This window comes from Anopheles arabiensis, chromosome 2 (assembly GCF_016920715.1).
Source record: "Anopheles arabiensis isolate DONGOLA chromosome 2, AaraD3, whole genome shotgun sequence".
Lineage (NCBI taxonomy): Eukaryota > Metazoa > Arthropoda > Insecta > Diptera > Culicidae > Anopheles > Anopheles arabiensis.
This window is the reverse complement of record NC_053517.1, coordinates 29,615,883-29,635,566: the sequence shown is the minus strand read 5'-3', so window position 1 is coordinate 29,635,566 and position 19,684 is coordinate 29,615,883. Positions and strand designations below refer to the sequence as shown.

General features: G+C 51.9%; 3 protein-coding genes across 9 annotated transcripts in view; all 3 read left to right on the top strand.

The window, feature by feature from the left end:
* Positions 1-120: 120 nt before the first annotated feature.
* LOC120897057 (BTB/POZ domain-containing protein 7) lies at positions 121-8,561 on the top strand. Of its 2 annotated transcripts, XM_040301667.1 has the most exons (4): positions 123-235; positions 1,192-2,061; positions 2,549-5,798; positions 5,874-8,561. In XM_040301667.1, exons 3-4 carry the CDS (start codon positions 2,586-2,588, stop codon positions 6,357-6,359), a joined length of 3,699 nt encoding a protein of 1,232 aa, XP_040157601.1. In that variant the 5' UTR covers positions 123-235; positions 1,192-2,061; positions 2,549-2,585; the 3' UTR covers positions 6,360-8,561. The 2 variants fall into 2 exon arrangements, with proteins under 2 accessions (XP_040157599.1, XP_040157601.1); XM_040301665.1 differs by having other exon boundaries at positions 121-2,061.
* Positions 8,562-10,468: 1,907 nt separating this feature from the next.
* On the top strand, positions 10,469-15,163 carry LOC120897059 (peptidyl-prolyl cis-trans isomerase G). 2 transcript variants are annotated; one of them, XM_040301669.1, is made up of 9 exons: positions 10,469-10,544; positions 10,707-10,981; positions 11,071-11,176; positions 11,267-11,354; positions 12,260-12,289; positions 12,371-12,510; positions 12,609-12,744; positions 12,823-13,096; positions 13,223-15,163. In XM_040301669.1, the coding sequence occupies exons 2-9, from the start codon at positions 10,757-10,759 to the stop codon at positions 14,924-14,926; spliced, it is 2,703 nt and encodes a 900-aa protein (XP_040157603.1). In that variant the 5' UTR covers positions 10,469-10,544; positions 10,707-10,756; the 3' UTR covers positions 14,927-15,163. The 2 variants fall into 2 exon arrangements, with proteins under 2 accessions (XP_040157603.1, XP_040157604.1); XM_040301670.1 differs by having other exon boundaries at positions 10,534-10,640.
* A 501-nt stretch (positions 15,164-15,664) lies between these two features.
* The window catches only part of LOC120908896, a 28,130-nt gene continuing 24,110 nt past the window's right edge, over positions 15,665-19,684 (top strand). For 2 of the 5 annotated variants that reach the window (XR_005741192.1, XM_040320399.1), the window contains exon 1: positions 15,665-15,807. The gene's annotated coding sequence lies outside the window, so the exon portion shown is untranslated. Of the gene's footprint in view, positions 15,808-16,869; positions 19,463-19,684 lie in introns of those variants that run through there. The other 3 variants (XM_040320402.1, XM_040320401.1, XM_040320400.1) reach the window with 3 other exon arrangements.

The window sequence follows — 19,684 nt, the reverse complement described above, 5'->3', positions numbered from 1 at the left end:
TCTAATGCATCTCATATACGTTTGTAATCTAAACTAAAATGTACTACCGTCTCCATCTGTCACGGCTGCGCTGTCAAAGCACCTACCTGGCATCCACAGCCACCTTGGGTTGGTGTCAAAAAACTCGAAAATTACAGAACGTCGTCGTCGTCGTCGTCGACTGGAGTTTTTCCTGTTTTCCATCTTTTCAGCCCACTCGCAGCGAGGTGGAAAATATTGGAAAATACAGACGATGGTACGGTGAACGGTGTTAAGGCAAAGCCTGGTGCCGTTGTTAGTGAGTGTGTGGCCCAACACGTTTGCATTACGCGTAGAGGAAACCGTCGCAACAATTGTGAAGGGGGAAAAAAGGGAGCGAGTGGATTCGCCATAGCCCCAAAACGCAACCCGTTCGTGTGTGTGTGTGTGTTTTTTTTCTTTCTCCTTTTTTTGTGTTGGGGTCACCGAGAGACGGACGAGCGTGTGCGGTGAAAAGTGTTTATCCGCTGGGTTGACCGAACCGTGCTGCGAAAAATAGGGGCGTTGGCGTGTGGATGTGTGCGGGCAAAGGGCTCCCAGTACCTCCCAGCGCAGTCGGTGGTGCATAAAACAAACCCCCTTTCGATCGGTGCGAAGGGCCGGAAGGGGCCAAGGGGAAGCAAGGGTGCGCTTCGTCCATTTTCTGGGCTTGGTGCATACACAAGTGTGCCTGGAGCGTTCAGGTGGTGGATGCTAGAAGGAGCGAGAGCGAGCGAGTGACAGAGTGAGAGTGCGTGCGTAGGAGCTGAAGGAAGCAGTGCTGTGCGTGCGTGCGTGCGTGCGCGCGCGTGTTTGTGTTTTGAAGGAAAAAGGGAAAAGGATGAAATACGTCCGAATGGTGTCCCCTTGGCTGCATTAGCGTGCGGCAACGGCAGGCCCCGTGAGCGGTGCTCGCCTGGGGAAACTGGGCGAAGAGTGCGGCGGGTAAAAAAAGAAGAAGGGTTGTCGTGAAGCGTGAATCAGCGTAGGTGTGAAAGTGACGGAGAACAAACTTTCTTTCGAAGCAGAAACGCTCGAAAGAAGGTGTGTGAGTGTGTATGTGGAAAGGGGGAAGGTGTTTCCCTTCCGATCGAAAATCATCCATCGACACGACAAATCGGGTTGCTAGTCAAACAGAGTGAGAATGTAAACATGGCTTACCGCTGATACTAAACACAAGTTGGCCCTTTGCAGCAACTGCCTGCAGTAGTTCGGAGGTGTTCGTCCGTGCCCGTAGAGGGGGAGAAAGGAGAAAGAAGTGCGTTAGGATTCCTTTTGTTTAGCCACAACCAACCCCGGGCAAAGGCGAAGAAGAAGCAGCAGCAGTAGCAGCAGTTTGGTTATATCGTCCGTAACAAATAATAAATAACGATAGTCGTAAAGAAAAGAAGGGCCATACTACCCCCTTCAAGAAAGCTGCCAACAACCGTAGGTTGAGTGCTTGTGTGTGTGTCGGTGTATGTGTGGGTGCCGTTTGTATCTGTGTGAGCCTCTGTTCGTGAATAGCTGCTTGCACAAAATTATCATCAAAGTGGGCGAGCAAAATTTGCGCGTGTGTGGTTGTGCTCTGGTGCGTCGTGCCGTGTGGTGTTGTTTCGCGTGTGAATCGCGGCAAAAAGGATAGTGTGTTTCCCCCATTGTGGAAAGAATTATATGAGCCGTGGTGCTTGGTTTGCGGCATCATTCCCTTGCTAACAAACACACAAACACACACACGGGCGCGTCTCAGGAGATGATGATACTACCCGTTCGACCTCGGGCACGTAACGATGTGTTGAGTAATAGGTTCGTTCTGGGATGGAGAATTTTTGTGTGTGAAAAACAGTAAATCATAATCCCCAGATGGCCATCTCCCTCCCGGACGCACCGAAGTAGTAAGAGGAAGTGTAAGCGCATCGCTCGAGTGGATTCGAGATTGGCACGAATAAATTAAGCTACCGAAGATAAGCGATAATTGCCGACCGAGAAGGTGTTTTTGTTACCCTGGCCAAGCGGAGACGTACAGCGAACGAACGGAAGCATCTCTTTGCATTGGTGTAAAAATGTCCGCACAATTGCATTCAGGTGAGCAAACGGTTAGCATAAAGTGCGCTCATAGAATTACCAGCAGAGCCTTCCCTTGTTGTAATGGCACTCATTCTGCTCCACCACCGCATTTTGGTCGCACAAAGCAAACGTCAATGTATACTAGGTTTGGCTCTTTGATCGATCAAATGGCGGCGTGTATGTGTGTGTTTGTGTGGATGAATGATATGTTGTTGTTGATGAATATCGATTGCCTTGCGTTAACCTTCCACCGAGGGAAGAGCCCTCGTTTGATGGGTAATATGCGTTTGCTTCATTGTTATGATACGCTCCAAGGATCAGCTTCACACCAGCGTATGCGTTGTTGGGGGACCTTAATTAGATTAGCATTCCGAAACGAAACCCAAAACTAAGGGGGCGCCCTTGTGGTCGCATGCATGTACACATATGGCGACACATTGAACTAACGGTGTGTGTCTGTTATTTTTTTCTTCTTTCCAATTTGTATTTTCTTTCCCTTTTGCAGAACTGCCCCCGCGCGCCGACGACGTCGTTGCTGGACAATGAATCCTGGCCTATGGGGATGCCTGATACCCTGTGGACTGTCATACTGGTGCGAGAGTAAGAGTGGCAGCGATCCATGCATTACGACGGAGATGGGAGCAACAGCGTCAACGGACTGTCCCGGCTCTAGTGGCGGCGGCGGAGTAGGAGGAGGTGGAGGAGCGGCCGGTGGCAGTGTTGGCGGTGGAATGCTGGGTGTGTCGGGCATTACCTCGACGGCGGGGCTTACCACGACGCCCCTAACGTCCGCTAGTGGCGGCGGCAGCGGCGGCTACGGACCGATGTGCGGTGTCGGTGGGTCGGGCCCGTCCGGTGGCATCGGTGCGGCCGGTGGTCCCGGGGCGGTGCGCGAGCGGCGCAAGAAGGTGACCGGGTTCGCGACGCTCAAGAAGAAGCTGATTCGGCGGCGCCGCTCGTCGAAAGCCTGTGATCATGGGCGGGTGCTGCGCGAGTTCGTCTCGAGCTGGAGCCCGATGGAGCTGTCCGCGCTGCTCGAGGAGTACGAGTCGCTCGCGGCCCTGAAGGACCTCTCGGTGCAGGCGGAGCTGGCCCGCCCGCCGGCCACCACGTTCAAGCAGGATCTGGCCAGCCTGTACGATTTCAAGCACTGCACCGACTGCGACCTGGTGTTCCGCGGCACGGTCTTCCCGGTGCACCGGGCGATCCTGTCGGCGCGGTGCTCCTACTTTCGCGATCTGCTCGCCGGCTGCCCCGGGTACGGGGCGCGCATCTGTCTCGAGCTGCGCTCCTCGCCGGTGGATGTGGCCATGTTTTCGTCGTTGCTGCGCTACCTCTACACCGGCGACCTGTGTACACACGATCCGACCATAGATGTAAGCCTGTTGCGTAGGTTAGGGGAAGACTTTGGCACGCCCAATCCGCTCGAGAACGACCTGCGGTATCTGCTGGAGACGGGCGACTACGCGGACGCGGCCATCGTGTTCACGTCCGAGGGGGGCGACTACCATCGGCCCGACTCGGGCAGTTCGGAGTACGGCTTCCGGCCGAAGCTGGAGCTGCCGTGCCACAAGGCGATCCTGAGCGCCCGATCGCCGTTCTTCAAGAGCATGATCCAGCGCCGGACGCGCAACATCTCCGAGGAGCACCAGCTGCACGGGACGGACCGATCGCTGCACGCCACCACCCGCATCGTGCTGGACGAGGGCGTCATCCCGAAGCGGTACGCGCGCGTCCTGCTGCACGCGATCTATCTCGACACGGTCGACCTGTCGCTGATACTGCGGGGCAACGGGTGCGGCAGCGGCGCCGGCAGCCTCGGCGAGGTGCAGGCGCTTACGCACACCGGCCGTGCCCGGCCGTCGCCGCTCGAGGAAGCGATGGAGCTGTACCAGATTGGCCGGTTCCTGGAGCTGGACATCTTGGCGCAGGGCTGTGAGGATTTGATCCTGGAATGGTTGTCGCTCGACACGCTCGCGACGGTGCTGCGCTGGGGCAGCCAGCCGCACGGGTCGGCCTGGGTGTACCGGCAGGCGTGCCACTATTTGCGCGAGGAGTTTTCGGCCATCGTCGGGTCGCCGGTGCTGTTCCAGCTGGACAAGTCGCAGCTGATCGAGGCGCTGCAGAACAACTTCCTGCAGGCGTCCGAGCTGGAGGTGCTGCAGGCGGTGCTGAAGTGGGGCGAGCAGGAGCTGATCCGCCGGATGGAGGACCGGGAGCCGAATCTGCTCAGCCACACGGCCCACTCGGTCACGCGCAAGGGCATTAAGAAGCGCGACCTTAGCGACGTGGAGTTGCGCGAGATACTGTCCGAGCTGTTGCCGCACGTGCGCATGGATCACGTGCTGCCGCCGAACAACGAAATCCTCAATCAGGCGATCCGGCGCGGGCTGGTGAGCACACCGCCCTCGCACATGATCGGCGACGAGCGGGAAAGCTTGCGCATCAATGCGTGGATACGGGGCGGCAAGAATCACGGGCTGTTTGTGCGCCCGCGGCTCTTCATGCCGTACTACGAGGAGGTGAAGGTGCTGCTGGAAGACCACATCGCGTCGCAGCAGATAGAGCTGCTGCGGATGAGACGGTCGCGCCACCACATGCCCGACATTCCGGACACGCTGTACATGGTTTCGCGGCTCAACAGCAACGCTGGCACGACGCTCGGCGGCGGTTCGGCCGCCGGCGTGGACGTGGTGGCAGCGACGACCGCACCGATCCCCGCACCGGACGCACAAACGATGGAATCGATGCAGAAGCGTGACCAGAAGCTGCGCCAGTCGCCGGGCTGCCAGCGGGCACTGGCGCTGCCTCTCTCGAGCCGCTCGGAGATCACCCGTCAGATACGGTTGCGGGTGGTGCGGGAGTTTAACTTCCCGGACGAGGTGGCGGAACTGCTCGAGAGCGCCAACTGCTACTGCCACGAAGGGGACGCGAGCGGAGCGAACAGCAAGGGACCGTCCGATTACGATCACGACAGTCACCACCATGCGCATCATGCTCATCACCATGCGCACCATCGGCACGATCTGCACGCCAGCCAGCAGTCGCTGGACGACGAGTCGACGCCGCCCCCTTCGCCGGCAATGCCGGGCAGTGACGTGGAGGCACAGGCCGCCGTGCACTGCTTCGGCCGCAACATGACATTCCCCCGTCAGCAGCCTCAGCAGCCTCCACAGCAGCAGCAGCAGCAGCAGCAATATCCCTCCCAGCAGCAACCCTCAGCTCACCATTCGCAGCGCCCATCGATGGCGACGCACTCGCTGCTGGCGCATGGTCTGCACGGGTCGGGCGGTAGCAGTGGCAACGGTTCTGGACCGGCCGGACTCCACGCGTCACTGACAAATCCGCTCGCGTTGATCGGTGGAACGCACCGTCGACAGGAGCTACCATCGGTTATCCCCGGCGGAGACATTGTGGCATATCGTCTGTCCGCTCCGGCCGGTGGCGGTGCCGTTGGTCCTCCGGGTGGTATCGGCGGCGGTGGGTTGGATCTGAGCGAAATGGGCGCATGCTCCGATGGCCATCTTTCGGACGTGATGCCCGATGTTGCGATGGCCACGGCCTCACTCGGACAACTACACTTGGGTGGTGGTGGTGGCGGCGGCGGTGCTGGTGGTGCTGGTTCATCTGCAGCGGGCAGTGGCGGTGTGGGCAACGGTTCGGATGTGCCGGAAAGTTTGCATCTAGATTTAGGCGACGGGCCGAGTCACATGATTGGTGCCGCAGCTATCGGTGGGCTACATCACAATATATCGGTAAGTTAAGGATGATTGGTTAGGATGGGCGAATACTTAAATGCTCGTTTCTATTCTTGCTTACCTCCACAACAGCATCATCGCATAACACCAGCAACAACGACATTCCATCACTACATGACCCGCAACCTGTTGAATCCGATGCATCCATCCACGTCTCAGCAGGCGACGTCACAGTCCCAACAGCAGGTACACCATGCGACCCTGCAACCCTCCGCCTCCTCGTCGTCCTCGTCGTCGTCGATGCTTCTGGGCGGCCATTCAGCGGCTTCCTCCCAGCTGCACGGCTCGCAAGCATCCCTTTCACTCAGCGGTCAGCAGCAGCAGCACCAGCAGCAGCACCAGCAGCAGCACCAGCAATCACTTCAACAGCACCACGGTTCACAGCAGCTCTTGAATGCGGTCGGTGGTGCCGCAGTGCATCAGCAGCAACAGCAGCAGCCACAGTCATCGCAGCAGCCATCGCTGGCTCAGCGGTCTTCCTCGCCGTATACGTTGCACCGTGCCAGCCCGAGCCTGCCGCATAGTTCATATCACTCCGGACCACCGCGATTCTTATAGAAAAGGCTACAAGTTTTCCCCGATCGAAGTTGCCTCTTCGTGATGCCTTTCTAAACAAAAAAAAAAGCAAAACACGAAACCACTCACGCATACACTCAACCATAGAAAAGCACATAACAAAAGAACAAAAAGAAAGCGTACTAAACGAAAGGAAAAATACTACACACGTACAATAATGTAGTTGTAGTGTGCGGAACGGAGCGGCAGCAAAGCCACTGGTGCAACGGTGAGTAGTAACAGCAGATGAAGCAAAATGGTTTGAAAAAGGGTGCTGTGGTGGCTACCAGCTGGTAAAGCGAGACAGGTCTGAATGACAAATGAGCGAATTAGAATAGTGTAATAATAGATTGCGGCACAGTACGATATTATTGGAACAAATTGCATTAGTTAAAGCGAATAATACTATGGAAGATATCTTTGAAATTGAACTACGCGCCCTCCCTTACCTTAGCTACAGGAACATGAAGCGCTGAAGACGATTTCTCCCTTTGTGCAGTGACCGGCAAGACCCGCCAACAGATAAGAACGATGGTGTGTAGCGGTGGGTGACACAAGTTGTACAAGCAGTGTAGGGTGTTGCCAGAGTGCTGAGGTGCAAGGAGAAAGCCCCGGAGCACAGTCGCGTTTTAAATTCCACCATACGCCATTTGGTTGGAATTGCGAGCGGTGTGAGAATGAGAATACGACTTTATACTAATGATTACATTGAACATAATAATATTAACCGCTCCCCCATAGTTCTTATCCACACTTACCTCTAACGGTGGTATAACGTTCGGTGCATCCTTCAATCCGGAACAGATTGCATAATGATGCAAAATCAAACGATAACGACGATGCGTGGATTCCGTTGTAGAGCTGCTCCGCGAATTATTGCTCCGGCCTGGTACAAAATACTCTTTCCAACACAACAAACAACAAATGCAATCGTTCGCTGCATCGGTTATGTTTTGTACAGAGCGAGTAAAGTAATTGTAGTTATGGTGGTGGTGGTGGAGCTCGTGATTCAGTCCATCTCGAGCGGAGAACAAAGCCGACCGGTCCGCAGCCAATCAGTTACCTAATGTCGTGCGTTTTTTTGTTGATGATCGATAAACAAGCTTCCAATAGCATGCAATAGCATACATACGTATTTGCAACGATCTTACGGATCGGTACTGTGTAATTCAGTGTGGTTTTCAACACATTTCGGCAGTTGTTTCAGTGGTTCTGTGTTACGAAAAGTTCAGTTCAAGTTCGGCGAATATTAAAACCGTAGTAGTTGGTATAGTGAGGGCGCACTTGTTGGCGCTCTTGTTGGGGCAGAATGGGACAGAGCGATAATAAGACCCGGCACCACCCGGCAAAGATGTGATCGATGTAGTTAAGTTAAAGATGATGACTACGTTTACTATAAATATTCGCCCGCTTAGTTATACATAATTGCTTCAGCGCGCATTGAAGAGTGTGGCAGTGCCTCTGTTTTTTTTAAATCTTATTAGTATGCATCTAATGAATCTTTTCAAACGTTTCGACTATTGTCCTTTGCAACGTACGTATAGTTTATAAACGATTATTTATTTTTCAAATGTTAGTTAAATTAAGAGATTTTTTTTATTAATTTTAATTTAGATCGTTTCATCGAAATAAGCAATACAGCGAGCGGAGAAAACATTGGATTATTTTACATACATCGCTCATTAGCCTCTCAATGCGGTAAAGTTGTTATTTCAGTAAAAGGTTTTTGTCGAAATTAATCCAAAAGCAGCACCATTTTCCAGGCACGTTGTGGTTTGTTTGGCTATTTTATGTATTATTGATATTATTTTGTATTCGCTTTATTATGATTGATTTGATGGCGTGGAAGATCATTTCAAGAAGCAATTGTTTATGTTCCTTACAAACAAACAAACGAAAATACAATGAGAACAAATTCTGTAAAAAAAATTCACACACACACACACACACACACACACACACACACTCGGCATAATATAAGGGACGTCTAAAGCATCAAAACCCAACCAAGCAAAATATATTAGATGTACCTTGCGGGGTGCGAGTAAAATGAATGAATGAATGTTTCGGTTTCCATTTTCCGCCATTCGAAGCGAAAGGTGAATTTGTATAATTCTGCAACAGTGTGTGCAGTGTGCGGTGTCAAGATGTACTCTGCAATCTTCCCCATAATGTAAATATAAAATAATACACATTCAAACTTTTGAACACAGCAGTCTCGCGAAGTAAGTGAAATTACCGTTTACTACTACAAATATCTCCCCCTCTATAACAATAGTCAGTCTCAAGAGAGAGGAGAGCAAACTAGCATAAACCAGAGAGCTACAGAATGGAGGAAGAAAACGAAATTAAGCACGAAGGGTTGTAGGTAACAACAGTAAACAAAAGCGTAAGCGAAAAATTACAAAATGAAACATATAAAACGTTCAATGAATGCTGCCAACTCACATCTTGTATAATAAGATGGAGAAAAAGTATAATGTTGAAAGGTGCAACACACAGCCGAAATGCAACAATTACCAAGGATGTTGGGACGAGTTGTGAGCGGTAACAAACACGAAGAGAACAAAAACAAAACGATATAATAGTGTGTACCATGATGCTAAGGAAAAGGGTGGAAAAAGCTACACATTTTCCGGATACCACCACGAAGCAAACAAACCATCCGCTACTAAAAACAGTGTTATTCGATTAGATCGCGTAAGCAATAGTGTGCGATCCTCAAGAGAGAGAGAGAGAGAGAGAGAGAGAGAGAGAGAGAGAGAGAGAGAGAGTGAAAGAGTTGGTACAAAGCAGTAATACATTAATCTGGCGCGGGGATGTTGATGTCTCCCGCGGAGGAGTAGCGAACGATTGAAAGGACCAACTGTGAATTCGTACAAATGGTCAACTTCTGGTTGCAGACAGCTGTGTCATGATGTGTCTCACAATTACAACAAAATTTAGATAAATCCAATCGAGATGATCCGCGTGTGTCTAATCCGCAGACCCATTTCCCCCGTCTCCTATCCTCCAATACACACAGACACAGGCAAACACACACATACACACACACACACACACACACACACACACACACACACACACACACACACACACACACACTTTCTATCCCTTTCGTACGTATCTGGAAGATTGCGAAAAACAGGGGGCGGCAGAAGAAGGATTTTCGGTAATCCTAGGACGCGAGCCGATAATGGACCGGAAAGTATGTAGCTTATATAAACAATAATTATTACTATTCAAATGAATTACGAAGTAAACGTGTGTGTGTCTGTGTATGAATGGAACAAAAACGAAAGATATATGGTATGGTGTGTGTCGTCGTCGTCGTCGTCGTTGGAGAATTGCAATGCGCGACATACGTTCGCCGCCCCGTACGCGTCTGTCGCTCCTGTCGGGAGTAATGCTAAGTTATCGAAACAATCTGATAAAAAGAAGGCCGTAGAAGTGGTATGTAAAAGGTTACAGTAAGGCGTGTAGGCGAACCCGTGGAAAGCACGACACAACAAAACACAAAAAGTAAAAGTAAACGATGAAACGTAAAATAAAATACTATTTTAAAAATTACTTGGACCCGTTGAATGGTGATTAATATAATGGTGTCGTTGTTTTGTTTTTTGTTCTTTTTTTGTCAATGATTTGGGGGAGTTTTTCGTATCACACTGTAGCGAGTTTCTGTGCCAAAAATGGTTAAATATATGAGAGGTTGTTTAGAAACGAACGAAAGAAATTCGGCAAAAAACCGTAGAAGCATTACGAGTTTTTTTTTTTTACTGGATCAGAGGAAGCAACACTTGTCGGAGATCGGAAGTCGACGAGGATGGCAGGGATACGGCGCCATGGTCCGTGAATACTGGAACATTTACGGGTGATCTACCCATTTCATTACAATGTGTTCCGCCATAAGCGGATTATCAGAAAGGAATGCACTTGAAAAGTGATAAAAATAAATCGATCGTTCTAATAACATATCTGCTGATTAGTTTCCATCTAACGGAAATTATGCCCTTCCGTCCATGTGCCGGGACAAAATTCAAACTGACATTTGCGCTACCGTTCCAACGCGAAGCGTTTCCCCCGATGAAGCGTTGCTGCTGCTGCTGTCAATCGTTCATTATTGTTATTGTTGTTCACGGGTTCGTGTGCGTCGGCAAAAGTGCTACGACAATTAGATATTTTGTAGAGGTAAGCCATTTTCCTATCTACCATCGTGTACGCAAACGTTGTATGAGTTTAACAACCATCCAGGCATTGTGTTTTCGTTGAGTTTTGGTCGGAAAAGTACGCGTTAAAGCACTACCATTCGCCATTTGATAAGCGCCATTGTTGTGCTTTGCTCCATTCCAGGCATTGAACAGTGGTGTGGTAGAGGAAGAAGTTAAGAGAGAGGGGAAAAAATGACGATCGATTCCGATGCCGGCGGTGCTGCGGCGGAACCACCGCCACCGCAGCAGGAGAAAATCCGATGTTTCTTCGACGTTAGTCTCGGTGGCCTACCGGCGGGCCGTATCGTGTTCGAGCTGTTCCCTGCGGTCGCTCCGAAAACGTGCGAAAACTTCCGCGCACTGTGCACGGGTGAGAAGGGCATCGGGCAGAAGACGGGCAAACCGCTCCACTACAAGGTAGGTGGTTCCGAAAGCCTAGCCGAAAAGGGCTAGAATGGATTTTCCCTGGACTGGTGTGGCTGAATGTTTTGTTCTGTGTTATGTAGGGCATCATTTTCCATCGCGTGGTAAAAGATTTTATGATCCAGTCCGGGGACTTTTCCAACGGCAACGGAACGGGCGGCGAGTCGATTTACGGTGGAACTTTTGATGGTAAGTGTTAGGACACGGATAGAAGCTGGCTGAGACAGTTTGAATTTCTTTCGTGAACTAAATCCCTCCACTCTATCTGTTGTTTTGCAGACGAAGAATTCACCCTGAAACACGACCGAGCGTTTTTGCTCTCTATGGCCAATCGTGGAAAAAACACGAACGGCTCCCAATTCTTCATGTAAGTAGTGTGCGGCAGCGGTGCAATAGAAATCACCTTTTGTAATTACCTCAAACACACAGGGAAGCGTCCATACACCTGAGGGGGGGACAAAAAAGGAACACTCAGAAAACGCTAATCTCTTTTTCTCTTGATTTAAAAAAAAATGTCATTGATGAGTTTCTCTTTCAGCGCATGTGTAATTAGATAGTGGATAGCACACTCATCTCCAACTTCTTGTTGCTTTTGTTCCACCTCCCATATATTCGCCTCCTTTTTAGTGGGCACACGCTGTTACCGTGCCAACGGTTCACGGCAGAACAGCCGCAACTGCCCTGATTAGTAACGCCTAGGTGCCGCCTAGGCACGCGCGCTCAGACACACACTGTACGAGAAATGCGGAGTAGTACAAAGTTGAGTTTGTAGGCTGTGCCATCATCCCTTCCACAGCACAAAACCGGTACCGGCAGCACAATATCCCGTTGCAGCACGCGACCATCGTGCGTCTCTTCCCCCTTTCTCTTCCTGAGTTTACAGAGAGTTCCGCAAAGCAGCAAAGTTTACGCGACATTCAACAGCGGCAGATTCGGCTCGCCGGCTGGTGGTGCGTGGTCACCGTCCATCGTGCGAAGATGTGCGACCACTGCATCCAGAACACCATCCCGGAAGGCATGCAACTTCGTCGTGTCATGTCGTGCGTGTGTGTGTGTGTTGCACGCTCGAAGAAGGACAGCACTCAGGATGAGACGTCCGGAAGAGGTGTGCGTGCGGGTCGGAGGCCAATCGATACTCCGCAACCCCCTCGCGTCCAATCTACGCCATCTGACGATGTTTGCGAATGATCTGCTCCGATCCATGCCCAAGCAATCAAGCAATCCATTTGCCAATCAATTGTTCTTTCTGTGTTTTCTCTTTCTCTATTGTAGTACAACGCAACCTGCCCCTCATCTTGATAAGTAAGTGTGAAACGAACTATTTGCCGCGCACTAAAGTAGCAGCCTTCCTAACACTTTGTCCCTCTTGCCGTTTTTTTGCAGTGTGCACGTTGTATTCGGTCATGTTGTGTCCGGTCAGGATTTAGTGCGACAGCTCGAACAGCTACCGGTCGATCGCAACTCTCGCCCACTGCAAGATGCAATGGTTTCCAACTGTGGTGAGCTTGTGCGGCAAGTGAAAGGTAAGACGCAGCGAATCGGGGGTTTTGTGCACGATTTTACCGACAACCAACTCCATTTGTTCCTTGTTTTTGTTTCCATTCTGACCCAAACGGTGCAGCGAAAAAGGAAAAGAAAAGCAAGAAGCAAGTGGTCGCATCCAGTGACGATGATTCCAGCGACACCAGCAGGAAGCGCAAAAAGGACAAAAAGAAGAAACGTGGAAAGGACACGTCCCCACGCGGAAAGCGTTCGGCGTAAGTTTTGCTTCTTTCTGGCAAGTCATTCTTTCAGCTTGTTTCACTTCTTTTTATCCTGCTTCTCCCTCCCGGCAGCGATGTCAATGCATCGATCGAAGAAGGCGAGGTGGAAGATGAGATGCACCCGATGGCAACGGTAACCAAAATCGACCCGGATGAGATACCGGAAGTGTCCAATAAGTATCTGATGCGGAGCGATAACAACACTGCCAAGCCGGCCGGCGATGGCGAGGAGGACGACGGTCGCAGGCGCGACAATCGGCCGAGGGAACAGAAAGGCTTCGGTTGGTCCAAGAAGCGCGTGCCATTGTCCCGTAGCGGGCGTACCATTAAGGGTCGCGGACACTTTGTAGGTTTTCTTCTTTGTCGCGTGTTATTGGAGAATGGGAAGGAGGGGTGTGGGAAGGTTGAGGGAGGTTAAGGAGGTTAATATTCGCTTTCTTATGTTTGCTCCTTGTGCGCACTATCGTTCCAGCGCTACCGTACACCGTCACGCTCGCGCAGCCGATCCCGCAGCCAGACACCGATTCATTGGCGCGCGGCTCAAAAGCGTACTATCAAGATGACGGATTTGGAGAAGCTGGAAGAGGAGAAACGGCAGCGCGAATCCGAGATCAAGCGCCGGGAAGCGGAGCGTAAGAAGCGCCACGAAGACCTCGCCAAAGGAGCGTCGAAGAAGTCGTTCTTCGAGCTTAATCAGGAGCAGTCGGCGACGCGTGAAAAGTCGGCGAGTGAGTCGCCCGAACCGGCAGGCGCGAATCGTCCGACCGCGGACGCTGCTTCGGCCAAAGAGCAGGAGCGTTCGGGCCGTGCCAAATCCAACGGTTCGATCGACATGAACGCGCTGGACTACGAGCACAATCCGGCGGAAGGGTCGGACAGCGAGCCGGAGGAACCGACGCACAAGAAGAGCGATACGCTGGCCAAGGCGCTCGGCGTGGAGCCGAAAAAGAAGTCGGCAGACCAGCCGAGCAAGCCGGACGATCGTCGCAAGCCAAACGACGATCGTAGGCGCGATCGGTCGCGGAGCCGGTCGCGCGATCGCTACCGGGGCCGGGGTGACGATTATCGCGGTCGTTCACCACCCGCCTACTATCGCGGCGGAGGAGCCGGAGGAGGAGGAGGAGGAAATCGTGGCAGACCACCGTACGGTGGTTTCGGGGGCGGTGGTGGCCCTCCTTTCAATCGGTACAACCATCAGCAGCCACCGAACCGGCGGTACGGCGGTGGTGGTAATAACATTGGAGGGTCGTATTACTCGCGACCACGCGGCCGGTTTGGAATGCCCGGTGGTGATCGCTATGAGCGTGATTATCGATCTCGCCGATCGCGCAGCCACGACGATGGGCCTCCGCGGCGCTCGCGCCGCGATCGGTCGGAAAGCCGGTCGCGTTCCCGGTCGCCGGAGCAGAGCAGACGTCGCCGCCGAGATAGCACCGGTTCGGGCAGTTCCGTGGAGCGCTCCCGGCGCGATCGGTCCGGCTCGCCTGCCAAACGCCGCTCGGCTTCCCGGCCGGCGGTCGACGTAAAGCCGCACGTGCGTGCGGCCAAACCGGCCAACGGAAAGGAGCTGGACAAGTTCCGCGACAAGAGTCCGGGCTCGGTCGCAACCGCGATCGTGGTGGCGGCCGTGGAAGCGGCCAAGATGCCCACCGTAACGATCAAGAAGGAGCCCCTGTCGGAAGAGGAGAAGGCACGGCTGCAAAAGGAAAAGATGCTGAAGCGTGCCGAAACGCTGCTGCTGCTGAAGAGCCACATGGAGAAGGAGATCGAGGAGCAGCAGCGGAAGGCGCGCGAAAAACAGCAACAGCAGCAGCAGAAGCAGCAGCAGCAGGAGGCGCGAAAGCAGAAGGAAGAACAGGACGCCCGTACGCTCGACGCCGTGATGGATTTGGCGCAGCTGAAGCAGCTGAAGAAGGAAACGATCCAGAAGCTGAACGCACAGGAAGCGGCCCAACGCATCCTGCAAACGGTGGTGACGAACGTCGCCTCCGGGTCGGGGGGCAGCGCGGGCCAGAAGAAAAAGTCCAAAACCAGCAGCAAGCGGCGCAGCTCGTCCAGCAGCTCGTCGTCGTCGTCCTCGTCGGACAGCGCCTCCCGGAAGGAGAAATCGCGCAAGAAGCGCAAGGACAAGAAGCGCAAAGCTCGTCGCCATTCGTCTAGCAGCAGCTCTTCTTAGGCATGGACGGGCGTATATGGGTGTGGCGGAAACCTTTTCTTCCGCAGCAAAGTGGGCTTCGCTCAGAGGCTCCCGAACAGTTTTCTTCGTGTGCAACAAATGAATTTTCCCCAACGATATATCATCGCTATTTCGTTCAAAGTAATGAAATGTAGGCATTTCTCTAGCATTATTTGCATCTTCTTGAACTATCTAATCATTGACAAATAAATCGAATTGCGCAAAATAGAAATAGAAGCACTCAGAATTGCCTTTTCATTTTCACAAACAAGCTACACCGCACGGAAGTTAGTGTGTGCCTCTGCTAATAGGATTAAATTATTTCCATTAGTTTCTGCAATACACTGCAACGGACGAGCGTGCGAAAACTCGCAAGGAAGTTGGAAAATTTATCATCGGCATCAAAACAAGCAATCCCGCACGCGTGTACGGATTGGTGTGTGCATCACTGTAAGCATCCTGTCAAAAAATCGATACAAAAAAGGAAGCACTCGCGGAAGAAAAGAAAAAAAGAAAGAAAAACAACAATGCAAACAAACCCTTGTCGCAGCGCCTTTTTCCACCTACTGCTTTAACATCGATGCACAGATAGCGTTAATATTGTAATGCAAGGGAAGGGATTAATTTTGCTTTCATCTTGCGTAAAAATGGCTGCTATTCGTTTCACGAAATGTCATCGGAATTTCGTCGCCGATGACCATAGCGCCGACCAGCTGTGCTACGCTTGGGTGAGACGCAATAAGCAAAAAAACGGTACGCGTTCCATCATCATCATTCCGGTCGGCTCTGTTTTTCTGCGCGATACAATTTCGGCACTTTGCTCATTGCAAAAAGGGACGCTCTGCCAGCGTTGGCGAATGTGGGTCCTGCTAGTTTCCAGTGTAAGTGTGGCAAAACATATCGTGCCCATATCATATCGTGTGTGCCATTGTGCTGCCGTTCGTCCGTTCGTCCTTACGGAAGGAGAAGGGCCGAAGCAAGCGCCCTCCTGTACAAAGCTGCATTGCGTGTGCTGTGTTTTTGCAAAGGTGTTGTTCCGTTCCCGGAAAACGGCTCCGAATTTTTCCCGAACGTGCCGACACCTAGTATCCCCCGTACCGTGATGAGGGGGGAGGCATCCTGTTCCCTTTCTGCCACTGTGTTTCACGCGTGTTTTGCTAGTGGGATAATAGCGTGCGCTGAACGAAAAGGGTTTTGTGTAACATCCAAATAATTACCCCGCACCAGTGCGTTGTGTGCGTGCGCGCGCGCGTGTGTGTGTGTGTGTGTGTGCACCGAGGAGGTATGAAAATGTCGTCCATTTGGGATGGGTGCGATTCCGGATGGAAAAGGCCGGCGTGCGGCGCCTTGAAGGAGTAAAATGGGAAGGGAAGGGGGGGGGGGCAAAGCGAATTTTGCAAACCACCCCAAAAGGTCAGTGTATCGTGCTCATTTCCATACCCGCGCGTAGGCCACGGCCTCTCCCCGGGTTTTATTTGTTCTATTCCATCGCTCACTTCGCTCTGCTCACTTTGCAAAACAGTGCGCGAATTTGTTATCGACCGAAAGCGTACGGCGGCAGTGAGGTGAAAAGGAAAGAGGGCAAGAAGAAACAAAAAGAAGAAAAAAAACACACACACAATCCAAGTGTCATTTTTGTTTGGTTTGCTGTTTTGTTGTTGTTGTTCTTTTCCTTCTTTCCTTGTTTTCCCTTTTCGTTGCGCGTACCTTGCACATTCCCCCCCCCCCGCTCGGTGACGACTCACGTTACACACAAGCCCGCAATGAGAGCGCACGGTGACAAAAATAATGCGTGCAAGGTGGTTTTCCCACACCGCACGCGAACCAACTGCGAACCACAATTGCACCAGGCGCATGAGAAGAAGGGGGCGAAAGGTGGAGAAGAAAAGGGCACCACCGCCGCCGCGGTGCTTGAATCCAGAGCAGAGTTGCTAATAACACACCCGTCGCCTGCTCCCGTCGCGAACGATCGTGTCGCTGTGCGTGAGGTAGCGTTACCAAGCGTTACCCCGGTTACCCCGGTTTCCCGGTCAGGAGCGAGAGCGCGGTTTTGCGAAACCCGATTTTGGCATTACAGGCTGCCCAAAACCCCACGCGATCGGGCGCGTTTGTGTGTTTGACCCTTTGCCGTTTGCATGCTCCGCCACATTCCACCTGTATTATTGTGCCAATGCCATTCCGAGTGCGATTACCGTCCGTCAACCCTGTCGGTCCCGGAGCAAACCGTCTATCCGGCTTTGCACGAGTGTGTTATTTAATCGTATCGTACACACCGGACGCCCTTTGGTGTGACTACGTGCGTATATGTGTAGCGATGCAAGTGTGTGTGTGTGTGTGTATGTTTTTGATTGGATAAACCAAACAGCGCAAAAGGGATTTCGGATCGAATCGAATTATGCGTATCATGCGCTGAAAGGTGATAACGTTCAGGGAGTACCTGTGCCCCATGTCCTTGTTGTTTTGTTTTATAATCCAGAACCTATAAGTGCTAGTTCTTCTTCAATCTGTGGGTTTCACTTGTTTCTTTTTTTTGTCTATTGCCAACAACCGCGCCTCCGTTGTTGTCCCCGCGCGGTGCGTTCGCTCCAAACGCTTGTTTACTCTTTCTCTCGATCGATGCTCTCGCGTCCGTTCGCTCGCTCACTTTCGTTGCTGTTGTCTCTCTCTCTTTCTCTCTTTCTCTCTCTCTCCCTCTTTCTCTCTCTCTCTCTCTCTCTCTCTCTATCTATCTCTCTCCCTCTCTCTTTTCTTCGTTCTCGTTCAACTCCGCGCGCGCTCTTGTTTTTCGGTACGCGCGGCTCTCTACACACACGTTACGCATCATCCCCTGTGCCGAGGTGTTCTTTAGTGTATTCCGGTCTCGCATTCCGTGTGTGCGTTGTGTGCCTCGCATCCGTACCGGGGCCGCCCCGTGTTGTTTTGTGCTCTCGCGCTTCGTGTTTGTGCGCTGTTTTGCTACTACCCAGCGGCGCGACCAGGAGTAGAAGGTGCAGTATGCGCTGCTGACCGGGGTGGAAAATAAAAAGGAATGGCAGCAGGCGGCGACGGCGGTGGCGGCAGCAGTGCGCTGCTTCTTGACCAGGGTGAATAGAAAACGGCTGCGGCGGCGACCGTGTGTTCAAGAATCTCGCTAGTCAAAGCTACCAAAAGAGAGGGCGCCCATGCAACGCCGACGACATGCGATGAAGGTTGTGTCTGGAGTAAAGCAATTTATCTGTGTGTATGAACCTCCAGTGTGCAGGACGAGCGATTGTAAAGTGTATGTGTGCGTGTGTGTGTGTGGTTTTGTGGAGTGGCATTTCATTCATGGCTAGAAAAGGTGCATAAGTTGTGCTTGAAAAGCAAAAAGAATAGAAATGAAGCCATAAAGCTAGAGCTAGTTAAATGTATCTGAACGAAAAAAAAAAACTACGCATCTTGTCTGTGCGCTGCCCCACACTCGCGTAACTATCTGTGGCCAGTTTCTTCACTCTGTATGCTTCGCGCGCGCGTGTACGGTAGTGCGATTTAAATTGGCGGAACCGTGCTGCTAGAACCGTCCGTGCCCGAGTGCGGGGTGGTCACCGAAGGGAAAGAAAATGCTCCAGTGTGTGTGTGTATGTGTGTGTGTGTGTCTACTCAAGTGATTGCGTGACGTGAGGAGAGAGTGGTTAGCATCGGCACAAGTACTAGAAACGCGGGCATAGACCATAACACAACAATCGCTCTCTTAACAAACGCCCAGATACATACATACAAATGCGCCATTCTCCATTTCCACTTTTGGATAGCTCTGCGGAATCACACGCACGTACATTCAAGCACACACACATACACACTCACTCACACAAATACAGGTGTGTGTGTGTATGGAAAGTGGTGAGGTGGGTCCTGTGGAGGGGCAAATAAGGAGAACGAAAACGGATGAACCGGTGATGAAAACACACCGAGTCCGTACGGGCTCAGTTTCGTAATTGCAATTGGAAGCAAACCAACGAAAAGAAAAGCCAGTTTAATGAAAAGTGCACAGTGCAAGCACAAAGCACTTCCTTCCGTTCTGTCTCATCGCGTTAGAGGCGAGCATTTGTGCGATTGGTTCTAGTCCAATATGTTCGATGATTGGCATGCACAAGGGGTTGCACATTTTTCTAGCAATTTAGGATTCTAAATGCCCACACAAACTCTCTTTCACACACACACGCACCTAGAACACACGCAAACACACACACACATGGCAGTAAGAAACTCAAACTGCGCGTACTGCGATGCAAAAGGAAACCCAACATCAATTGACAGTCAAAAACTGTCACCCAAAACAAGGCCACTTTGTTTGTTGCCCCCTTCTGGTGGCAGTGTGTGAAGCGCAGCAGGCGCTGGAGAACCGTTTCGTACCAATCGCTGAAGAAAGGAGAAGGACACCTCTCGCCGGTGAGGGCACAACGCAAACAGTCCGCGCAAAACGCAAATCCGCCGCAAGTGAGCGCATGAGGAGGGGGGAGAGCTGTGAAAAGGAACGGGATGCGTAAATGGTGGCGAAAAGTAAATTGCTAGAATATGGTGCGTGTGCGTCTGTGCGTGTGTGCGTGTATGTGTGTGTGTACGCGGGGTCGTTGTTGGTGCGCTTCCACCAGCCGTTCTCAATTGTCGATACGCGTACAGCAGCGCGCACCAGTGTGCGTATTTTGTCTCCTAACGTAATCATTTCATACGTTTGGCATGTGTGTCGTTCTAGGCTCGCACTCTGCAATATTTAAGTGCCACAGCGCTGATTTGTGTGCG